Source organism: Carassius carassius, chromosome 30, assembly GCF_963082965.1.
Source record: "Carassius carassius chromosome 30, fCarCar2.1, whole genome shotgun sequence".
Classification (NCBI taxonomy): domain Eukaryota; kingdom Metazoa; phylum Chordata; class Actinopteri; order Cypriniformes; family Cyprinidae; genus Carassius; species Carassius carassius.
In genome coordinates this window covers 20,207,048-20,219,257 of record NC_081784.1, presented here as the reverse complement: position 1 = coordinate 20,219,257, position 12,210 = coordinate 20,207,048, and the positions used below count along the sequence as shown (strand labels likewise).

Sequence of the window (12,210 nt, the reverse complement as noted above, 5' to 3'; positions counted from 1 at the left end):
TGAGTTCATTTCAACTTGTATTTGAATATGAAAAAGCACATTGTGACAAAACTGCATAATTCACAGAAAGAGTAAATGAAAAACAAACAGTTAGAAGCTGAAACAAAACACGATGCCTTGTGTTTGCTCATGTGGGTGGTATTATTATATTAATATAAAGACTGGAATGCTGAAAGTTCAGCTTTGCCATCACAGGAATGAACTACATAAAAAATATTAATATAATAATAAATATTTTAAAATAAAATAAATGTATTTATTTTACAGTTATCATGGACTGTACTTAATTGTTCTGTTTCTTATTAGGGCCTGTTCACTGATGGTGTGAGGACTCTATTGGAATTGCTCCATTCTTCTTCTTCTCTTATGTCATGAATTAATGACAACAGTCAACAGAATGTCAGGAGGCCAGAATGACGGTCCTTTTTACAGGCGCCTGTCCAACATGCTTAATCAGAAGGTTGCTTCATTTTACATTCTGAAGTAAGATTCCTTATACTAAGACTTTTGCTGCAAACTAGCTTTTCACAATAGCCTACCAGCCATCAGAATGTGCTACCAGTCATTTCAATGACAAAAAGTGTCCCAATCATTTGATTTTGAAAATTATTTTGTAAATGATGTAGCTTGCTGCTGCAGCTAGTTTTACTCAAGCCAGTTGGGGTGCTCATTCTCTGACTTGTATTGGAGCAAAAGTCTTAGTATAATGAAACTGACTTCAGAATGTAAAACGAAGCGACCTTCTGATAAAGCTTTTAGACCGGCACCTGTAAAAATGAGTGTCAGATGAGGCATTAAACTGGCCTCCTGACATTCTGTTGTCATTACTTCCCCTCCTTAATCATGAATTTGACATTATTGTTTAGACTGGTAGCGTATCCTGTTGGCGGTATTGAGCTTATCAGGAGCACTACCCAGTGTTGGGTGTAACGCGCTACTGTATTTAAATTACTTATCCACTGAAGAAGTAAAGAAAGGGATTACTGCTCATTTTTAGGTAATTCAATTACAGTTACTTATAAAGTACTTGCGTTACATACAGTAAATAATTCGAACAGTTCTAAAATCAATATTGAATTTGAAATCTAAATTGCAGCCTATTTAACCCTCTGCCCGCCAGTTTTTCCTGATTCACAGAGAAACTTTAAATACTCAGACACAGATAAGACTAAAATCAATCGAATCTAAAAAGGGCCTACTTTTATTTGTGTACACTGATAATAACAATAAAACATTGAGCTTTTGCAAAATAAAAAAACAAACACGTTGCACTTTCTGCCGTCTATTACTCCAGAGCACTCGTAGATCTACGATGAATTTCAAATGTTACTTAAGTTACAATACTCTTGGGAAACAGGCCGTAATATTAAGATCAGTCATTTGATCGCTTTTACGAACTTAGGCTTGCAAAGCTTTTGGGAAATGCAGCCCTGTGCATTTATTTTATCTGAAAGAAAGAAGAAACCACGACAAAAGAGAATATGGCAGAAACAATGGCTTGGAAGTCGTGGACAACAAGGACTGTCAGTAGCCTACTGCAGAATGAGTTGGAGGTAATTAAACAGTACAATGAAATGTGGTATTATATAAACAATCTATGCATTTGTTCAATTTATTTTTAGTTAGTTTGATTAATTTGTGACTTTTCATTTCTGTTCATAAAAATGCATGATAAGGGTTATACCATCTGCACTGTGATTGGCTGGATCATTTCCACCTTGTCATTGTGTTGCACACATTACAAGATCACGTGGTGATAATATCAAACAGGATTGAAAATGTTGTAGCATCTGTGATAGCTCGAGACAGGTTCAGATTACATTGCTGACCTGCTCATAGTTAATGAGCTTCAGCGACTGCAGCTAGCACTGATTTGGTCACCGGGGTTTTGTCGAAGACTGTGGAAAGTCTGCGACAGCAACATCCAGCCAAAAATCCTGTAGTAGCGTGAGATTGCCATAAGACCATGCGCTTAGCTTGTTAAAATAGGGCCCATTGTTTTGATTTTGTGAGTTGTGCTTTGGCTCCGCTATTCTGCTGAGAAAATTGATGATACATGGGGCAACTTTTTGAGCAATGTTGCCAGGCAGTGTTGCCGAGCGATGCTGATTGAGCACTTTGGGAACTTTCTCTTTGAGAATGGGCAACAAATTTGGTCGTGGGCCCTGTGTCTCACCTGGTTCCCCACATTGCTCAAAAAGTTGCCCCGTGTACTATCACCTTGATTGTTGGCCACATGCTCACGATCGATTCAATAAATGAATTATATTATATATTTATATTACAAATGCTTGCTGATGCTGATGTTGGAATTATCCAATATATATATTATAGTATGACATCAGGAAAAAGGGTGTAAACCAATTTAACTTGGCTAGTAGGCTATTTATAGACAACCGGACCATAATAATTGGTTTGGAGTTTGGCATGGTTTTTGTAAACCCAGTCAATGCTCTGCAAATATGATACTTTGCACAATAAAGCCAAGCTGGTGTAGATTCGTTTTATTACGTACACTGTCGCTGGGACGCTTGATTCGGCTCTAGTGTTCAAATGGGCGTGAAGACCAAAAGTGTGATTTGATCTGTGATTTTTCAAATGTTTGATTTTCAATACTTTGGATTTTAATTTAAACTAAAATATCTGTTCAGTCGTATAGACCCTGTAACAGATAACACAATTTAGTAATTGTGATTCTTCTTCTTAAGTGAAATAAAGCAGTTGCAAATGTTGTACAAAATAAACACTCAGTATCGCACCAATACATGCAACACTTTATGTTTTACTACCAAATTATATGTAATATCTAATTATTATTAATATTTCACTGGGAATGTTTCCATGACCTCTTGCGAGACCTCAGCAAAATGTCTCATGATTTATTTCTAGAACATGATGCATGATGGGATACGCTTATCCTCAAATACCGCTCAGAAGCAGTGTTCAAGTTTATAAGACCTGGTACAGTCTTGCGCCCTTACTGTACTTCCTGTTGCAATCAAAGTGGCCAAGATCATAATTGTGGGTATTTGGACAAGCCCGATGAATGGGACATCCTATGTTCTTGTGGACTTAAGGGACACTTGCACAACATTGTAAGTCCACAAGACCGTAAGTGTGCATGAGCTGTGCCATTTGGAACAGGGCCTAAAACACCTTCCACCAATAGTAGCCATGACCTGTATTCCTTGATGTGACATAAACATGCAAGGAGGAATGACAGAAACAAAGAACAAAAGAAAATTGTTGACACATTAAACTGGGTCAATTTTCAAAAACACGAGACTCAGGTGATGAGGCAACTTTCTTTAATTAAAAACACATTTTTACATGAAATACCCAACAGGAAAATATACATACATGACTAAGAAAACATACACAAGCTTTGGTCTATTCACAGTGGTTACACCTTCAAGATATTTGTGTGTAAAAACAAATACATTGAATATGTCAATAATATTACAATAAGAGGAATATTTACAAATGTATTTTTAAGGGGTGTGATTGACATGTCAGGAAGAAATGCATAGGATATTGCCCAGTGATAGAGCTCTTTCATACACTCATAACATATCTCTGCTACAGAGATGATCCTGACAACACAACGGATGATAATCTAAACAGGGTGAGAAAAATATGGCATCTTATCTTCTGATTCTCAGGTAGTCATTGATGAATGTAGAAATTAATTGAAGCGATACAAACTAGACTAATCACAAACATTGAATCATTCTGAAAAAAATACTGAAACTAATTATTTGGCCTTGAATTAAAAATATAAAAATTATCACATAAATAAAGTGTCTGTTTTACTGTAGGATCATTAAGAGTATATTACATAGTTGAAAAAAATAAAGCACTGCGTGAAAAATGTGTAAATGTATATAACTATAAGCTGATAAAGATACTATGGAAAATACATAACAGATTATCTTTGGTTGCTCATTACCTCAATCCTTATTTCATAATTTTTTGCCATTACATTTTTTTATTCCTTGTCAAAAAAGCTCTCAAGCCTTGTTGTCAGACAATGTTCTTGCCAGTTTTCTACAACATGATCAAAAATTATGTAAAAATACTGTACGTTATGATCAGAGAAGGACATAGTAAATACTCCATATGAATATAAAAACACTAACCACTATATGAAACACTGTCAGAGCTCCCTATGAACATGTTATGGCAAATGACCCCTCTGGAGAAAAAAGTGTGTGAAATATGCAATTCATATTTATTAAAACCACAAAGTTACCTGTGTTACCACAAAATAGCTTGAGGTGCTATATATAAAAATATACATAATATATATATATATTTATGTATATATATATATATATATATATATATATATATATATTCTTTTTTAAAGGATCTGTTCTGTAAAAACAACAAAGTTTATATAATGTATATATATCCCTTTAACAAAATGATCACAAACATTTGATTAGTATTTCTCAGATTGTATGCAAATCTAACATAATATCTATGCATTCATCAACTATGTCATTACAGAGCAGAAATGGTTGGAAAAACCACCTGGTTGACCTGTGTTATGCCATAACGTGACTCAACGCCAGACTGTCTAGCCACAGAAATGTTACAGTGTCATGCACACATGCTATTCACTCTGTACAGTGTGCATAGCAATACTCACAAAGAAAAGAATATATATATATATATATATATATATATATATATATATATATATATATATATATTTGCTAGTTATAACTACTAATATATCATCTAATTATAAAAATAACACTTCTACATCAGTGATTAGTATCAAATGTAGCATAAGCAGCGGGGCTGTGAGATGAGAGGTGACAGTTCTTGCTGCATAGTGCCTTAAATAGCTGAGAAGATATGACGCAATGTTGTTGAGGACTTAACACCAGCACAACTAGAACACCAAGAATGAATGCAACAAAACTGCAGTTTCTGTGACTTAACATGAGATGTTCAATGGAGGGCCTCCAAGTCTCTTCCCATCAGTGTTAATGCTGGTACAATGGGCGAGACAAATAGAGTGCTCTGTACTAAATGGAATATGAGAAACATCACGAAACCCTTAACCTACATGCTGTATTTCTTCCCACTCTCATAACCATTTCACTATATTTGCAAAAAAAAAATTCCAAATGAATTTAGTTAGCAGATGAGTAAAATTTAAAATGATCCTTTCTCTTTTGGGGCACAGAGGACCTACAATAATGTACAGTATTTGAAAAATAATTTGTTTGTTTTTTTATATTAAAGCATGTCAACATACTCTGTTAGACCAAATACACAAAATAATGATCTTTAAAAAAACATCATATGACCCCTTTTAAGAATTCATGTTTCAGATCGGGGTGGGGGTGGGGGGGATTAAATGTGATATTTTTTGCATTTTTTTTCCAGAATTAAGCTACATTTTAGCCCTAGTTGTACTATAGGGGTTTGCCAGGATCACCACCTTTGAGGACACCTTCCCTTCACCAGTGGCATCAATTAACTGCTGTTCACAGTCATTGTACATTCATCTCACAGGTTTCCTCACAGGTGTCCGAGGCAGGAAGTGATGAAGATGTCTAAATACAAATGTTGTGTTTCACTGGCCTCTGTAGACATCACAATAACTTGCCATGAACATAAGTCTTTCTGAAATAGTGTGGAGAAGCATGCCAAATAACACTGCAATGCAGGCCAGTGCTCCTCACACAAGCACAGTGGAAATTCATTTTGGGATGGCAGAGTGAGATGTGGGTTAGATTTCAGTGGCAGTGATCTCCTCAAAATGGATCTCATTGCTATGCATGTCAAACTCCTCCATATCTCTGTTCTCCAGCTCAAGACTAAGTTCCCTCATCACACGTTCTAGGTCTCGGTTTCTGCGGTACATCTGGATGTAGTTCTGCTGCAGCTGCTTCTGGTAACGAATCACCTTGTTTTTTTCCTCCTGCCATACCCTGCGTTCATCCTCAAAGGCTTCCAGTTGGTCCTCACTCCGCCTCCTCTCATACATCAGCTCAGCACGCATTCGGTCCACCTCCTGACGGAGACCATAAAGCATATCCACACTCTGACGCTGGACCTTCGCTTCATCACTTTCATATGCTAGAAACTGCTCTTCACTGCTGTTGTCCCGGAAAGCAGGACTGATCCTGTGAGTGATTCCCCCATGGGTTTGGGGCAAGGGCAAACTCATGCATTGGCCCTTAGAAGGTAGAGTTTGGAATGGGGGCACTGCCAGGGCCGATTTAAGACGGATGGACTCTTCCTCCAAATGGCCCATCTTCTCTCGCAAGAGCTCCGCTTCACTTTTACGACGCTGCAGCTCATTCTCGCAAACCTCAAGTTCGAGTGTACGGGTGCGGGCTGTGGCGTGGGCTTCCTGCGAGCGAGCCTGGCTAGCTTGAAGCTCAGAACGAGCCTCTCTCAACTGTGCCTTCAAAGCAACAATCTCGCTGGCCTTCTGACCAAGATCAGCCTGTACATCCTTCAGCTGCTGCTTCAGCAGAGAGATCTCACCAGACTTCTGACAGACCTGCAACACAGGAGCATTCAAGTTCATTGAATGTAATTATTACTCACTACTAGATCTAAATTGGTACGAGGTCTCACCTCCCACTTTGTCTCTTCTAGACGAGGACCTAGCTGTGTCTGCTCCTTCTCAAAAGAGGCACATTTCTTCTCCAATGCCTCCCGTTCCTGCAGCAGTTGGGAGAAGTCCTCCTGCAATTTCTTCTTCTCTTGCTGCAGCTGGAACACCTGCAACTGCAGGACCTGTTGTGCCCGTTGTGCCTTCAGCTGCACCTGCTTCATTTTCGATGCGCAGCTCTGCCGAAGGTCTTCCAACTCTTGCTCACACCTCTTCTGTTTCTCCTCATACACCTGCATGGAAAATACATGATTTTATTAACGTTGTATCCCCTGTATCTAACAATTCCCTGTCAAATGGCACTAATAACTGGTAGAAAACCTGGCGATTGTCACCTGACAGATGGCTGCCTCGTTCTCATCCAGGTTGTCCCTTAGTTGCTGCAGCTCCAGATCTCTTTCCCTCAGCTTCTCCTCAAGTTCTCGAATGACGCCCTCATACCCTTCTCCTGGAGCCGGAGAGCGGCCACATGATCCACTGTCTGAGAGGGGCTGCCCACGACCACTTAAAGACCCTGTGCTCTTACTGGATGATGACCGACCACTGTCGGAGTTAGAGTGTCCGTGGCCACCGCTAGAGCGTGTGGTTTCCATGTGCCCGGTAGGAACCTCGCTCTGTGCCAGGCTGTATCCTGTGCTGCTGTAGGTTGGTAGGCTGGAGAGTGAGTTGCGGCCTGAATCTGACATAGTGCAGCATTGGCTACTCCGTGCGTTGCGCCCTCCACTGTAAGAGTTACGCTTCTCCTGACAACCCAACCCAGTACCACGAAGTAAGAGGTTGAGGCTGCCCTGGCTTTCAGTCAGACTGCCCCCTGACCGTGGAGACAGGTACTGAACAGGGTTGCGATTCTTGGACACAACAGGCTTAAAGGCAGTGGGACGGATCAGTATCTTCTCCATACTCTGTGATCAAAAGTAAATGGTTAGTGTAACTACTACGTAAAACCAAATTCACATTTTCATAGTGTCACATGATCCTTCAGAAATCATTCTAATAGGTCAATCTGATTCTGAAGAAACATTTCTTATTATTATCAATGTCATTATCAATAACTTTGTAGAAACCATGATTTTCATTTAAGCATTATTGTTGAATATAAAGTTAAAAGAATTTAAAAGATATATTTTGTAACACTATAAATGTCTTCACTGTCCTTAATGTATCTTTGCTGAATAATTAATTCTTTCAATAAAAACTCTTGCTGACCCCAAACTTTTGAATGGTAGTGTATCTATACAATAAATGGCTAATGCCTAAAGACAACAAAAGGGACCTTTTTTGTTGTTGAGAGTGTAACTGAGGTGTCATTGATTAAATTTGTACAGTAAGAGATGGCATACTGACATACTGCAGTGATTAAAGGCTCTCTTTGATCAACAGAAATTAATAGCCAATTTGATGTACTGTGTCACTGTGTGTAATGAGCATCAGCAAAAACTACCATTCTTTACAGTAAAACAAACAAATGATATCATATGACAATATAACAATGGGCAGAATTTTAAATTAGCTACTTAAAGAAATTATCTGGTTTAAAATAACAAAACAACAAAACAGTGTAGCTTGTATGACTTTAAGCTGTAAAGTTTTTTTTCTTTTATGTTTACCTCCTAAGCACCCCTAGACTTACCTTTTCCAGCTTCCCTGACACTGGGACGAGTTTGGGAGGAGGGCCACCAATGTTACCATTCATGCCCCTGTTATCAGGAGACGCTTCGGTATCACTTGATGGGCTGTACGTGGTCACATGATTATCGTTCCAGTCACCCACTGGCTCATCATTCAAATAGCCATAGTTGCCATTGCCAGTAGAGATGGGGGCAGAGGACTTGTTCTTAGCAGGTAGAGGAGGCTGCCTGGTGAGAAGCTGCTCCTGTGAGCTGGAGCTGTGCAGCGTGCACTCTTGTTGTCGGAAACAGCTTGTAGCTGGTGTGGGTTTGCGATACTTGCCGGCAAAGTTACTGGCAGCTTGGCAGTGACGCTCCTGATAGGTACGTCCAGAGATAAGGCTGCTTACAGAGCCCATGGTGCCTGCCGCAGCTACGATGGGGGAGTGAGATACTGAGCGGCACTGCTGGATGTCAGCACAGGGCTTCGGGTGATCAGTGGGCACAGGCAGTGCCTGAACTAGAGCCATGGTGAACGCACGCCCAGGTCACACACTCTGTAGAGAGAAAAACAAGAAGACAAGGAATAAAGTTTACAGTCTAAATTGGCTGATTGTCATGTAACCTGTAAAATTGATCATATAATTTTAGGTTTTTGACTAAAAAAAAAAAGAATCAGAACGAGCTTTATTGCCAGGTATGTTTACTAGTTTACACAAATGAGGAATTTGTTTTGATGACAGAAGCTTCCACAGCACAAACATATTACAGTGACAAGACAGATAATAAAAATATAATAAGTAAATAGGAAATAATCATAACATACAACAAACATTTTAAAAAAAATACACAATATACAAATAGACAATAGATGGCATTTGTGTGTACATGTACGTATGTTATGTCCAAATGCAAGGAAATGTGAAGTATGGTGTTTTAAATAAATAAAGGTATAAATAGTATTGTATATTACATGTTTATTTCTAAGTTAACTGTTCATGATATGGATTGCATGAGGTTAACTGTTCTTATGCCTGGCTGCTCTGGTGCTCAGTGCTCTGTAGTGCCGACCAGATGGCAGCAGTTCAAAGAGGAAGTGGCCTGGGTGTGAGGAGTCCAGAATGATTTTGCCAGCTCTTTTACTCATTCTGGAAGAGTGGAGATCTTGGAGAGTGGTTGTACCAGTGATTCACTCAGCAGTCCGCTATCTATCTGGACTATCCACTGCAAGGTCTGATTTGGTACCTGCGCTGAACCAGACAGTTAAGTGGAAAGAATGAATTCAGTGACTGGAGTCTATTTGGAACTCCCACTTCAGGTCCTGAGAGATGATGGTGCCCAGGAACTCGAATGACTCCACTGTTGCCACAGTGCTGTTCATGCTGGATGAGAATTTACCCAGCCTCACTAGCTGCTGGCCTGTCTGTCAGGAAGCTGGTGATCCACTGAAAAATGGTCTGTCAAGATGTTGCAGGATGTAGTGCAGTCCCATGTTGACTGCATAATCTACAGACCTGTCTGCATGGTAAGCAAACTGCAGGGTGTCTAGCAAGGCTCCAGTGATGTCCTTCAGGTGGGCCAGCACCAGTGTTTTAAATGACTTCATGACCACAGATGTTAAAGCCACAGGTCTGTAGTCATTAAGTCCTGTGATTTTGGGTGTCTTTGGGATGGGGATGATGGTGGAGCGTTTGAAGCAGGAAAGGACTTTGCATAGCTCCAGTGATCTGTTGAAGATCAGCTGGTTAGCACAGGATTTCAGACAGGCTGGTGTAACGCCATTTGGGCGTTAATAGATCCAAAGAGAGAAGGTAAGAATGGGTATGGGGTGTGAGACAGGGTTTTTCAAACCTGCAATACAACTCATTCAAATAGTCAGCCAGTTGAGGGTGTATGTTCACGGTGTGTGTGTTCACTACTGTGTGTGTGCACTTTGGATGGGATAAAATATTATGTATGGGTCACCATACTAGGCCACATGTCACAATCACTTCACTCTGTCCCCACTCATGCAGGCATCTTCTTTGGACTGACGGAGCTGTCTGAGTTTTACAGTGAACCACAGTTTGTCGTAGTTGTAAGTTAAATGAGTCCTGGTAGGAATGCACATATCCTCACAGAAACTAATGTATGATGTTATAGTCTCTTTGAGCTCATCCAGATCGGTGGCTGCAGCTTTAAAAACACTCAAATCAGTGCAGTCAAAGCAGGCTTAGAGTAGTCCATCTTTTTACAGTCCTTGCTACAGGTTTAGCTGATTTTAGTTTCTGCCTGTAGGTCGATACAAGGTAATCCAAACAGTGATCAGAGAGCCCAAAAGCTGCCTGTGGGACAGAGTGATATGCATCCTTTATTGTGGTGTAACAGTGGTCCAGTATATTACTGTCTCTGGTATAATGTGTAACATGCTATCTTTATTTTGGCAGTTCACTGGAAAGATTTGCTTTATTAAAATTTCTAAAAATGATTATAACATAGTCCGGGTATTGTTGTTCTATATCTATGAATTGATCAGCCAGTTGTTGTAGCTCATATCTTTAGACATCGCCACATGACCAAAGTGGTGCAATTTATTCATGTAACTTTATACAATATTTTCACAGAATAAGATCATGGTCTTATTACAAGTTACTGATGTTAATTGCCTTGAGTTATTGCAGCAATCTGCAAACCAAATAAGATTAAAATTCAACTTTTGTAGCATGTGGTCCATGTCTGCTTTCTCCGAGACAATCTATACTGTACACTTTCCAAAAAAAAAAAAAAAAAACAACCAAAAAAAAATTCTATCAGTATGTAATCTCATATACTGTATGTATATATAGCAATGTTTCACAATAAATGCATTTCTACTAATTTTTTCTTTAAGAAATAAAAACTTTAGTGAACTTTAAGATTTGATTTTACAGAAAAAATTGAACTTTTTAAATAGGTGCTGTTAAACTTACAGTCTGTCTCTTTAATGAATGTTCCTCACCCTAATAGCACCTGTTAGCGACTATCAATAATAAAAACAAAAATACTTACGGGGCACAATGTTGATGGTGCCCCTTTGCGGGGATTTAACACTAACCTTTACATTTTGTGACTAGAGGGCACTAACATACTTGTCATCATCAATGACACTTCTTGCTTGCTATTTAACTATTGTATGCTGTAACTGTAAAGGTCTTAGTTAGCACAGCATAAAATGAATGAGCAATGTAACAGTTCAATTAAAACAGATAAGCAAGCATTAGCAGCAGTTAGTTATGTGTTTCCAAATCAGTGTTAGAGTTTAATTCTCTGAGGGGCATTGAGGGATATATATTTAGCCTGTAGTGAACGATTTGTTCATTTTGAATGAAACTTTAATGTGACTCGGGAAGAACAAGTCATCTCAGGGAGTGATTCGTTCAGTTGTGCATGCGCAAAATTCTATAGGTTCTGTACTGGAATAAGTCTAGTAGTTCACCTGTTTCAGTCAGTGCAGTCTGAGCCAGAAAGAGAATTGATTAATTCATCTCATGAGTCTTCAGGTTTTTCGAGTCATTCATTCATCACTTTACAGACCCATAAGCCTTACCAATGCAGTCTTGAGTCAGAAAGAGAATTAATTAGTTCATCTCATGAGATGAACTAATCAATTCTCTTTCCGGCTCAGACTGCATAGGTTAAAGCTTATGGGGCTGTCACGTGATGAAAGAATGACACAAACCCGAAGACTTGTGAGAGGTGAGCTAATCACAGACTGAAGACCCAGGTAAACAATGAATTAATCTTTTCTGTTTATTATAGCATTATAGTTTTGTATTGTTTGTAGTGTGATCAACATTTGCACAAGTACTAGTAGACATGTTAGGGAAATAACACGTAAGATTTTAATTATATTTGATAAAATGAACGAAATGAATTCATTTTGCTGAATGAGACTCAAAGGTCTGAGTTGGTAAAATGATCTAAACTTCCCATCACTATTAG

General features: G+C 39.0%; 1 protein-coding gene across 2 annotated transcripts in view; it reads right to left on the bottom strand.

Moving 5' to 3' along the window:
• Positions 1-5,222: 5,222 nt before the first annotated feature.
• Positions 5,223-12,210, bottom strand: part of LOC132110855 (leucine zipper putative tumor suppressor 2 homolog) — a 77,270-nt gene continuing 70,282 nt past the window's right edge. For both annotated transcript variants that reach the window (XM_059517877.1, XM_059517876.1), the window contains 4 exons: positions 8,274-8,807; positions 6,979-7,545; positions 6,607-6,876; positions 5,223-6,529 (listed from right to left, as the gene is read on the bottom strand). In XM_059517877.1, coding sequence (XP_059373860.1) covers positions 5,750-6,529; positions 6,607-6,876; positions 6,979-7,545; positions 8,274-8,780 — 2,124 coding nt within the window. In that variant the 5' untranslated portion in view covers positions 8,781-8,807 and the 3' untranslated portion in view covers positions 5,223-5,749. The remainder of the gene's footprint in view (positions 6,530-6,606; positions 6,877-6,978; positions 7,546-8,273; positions 8,808-12,210) is intronic.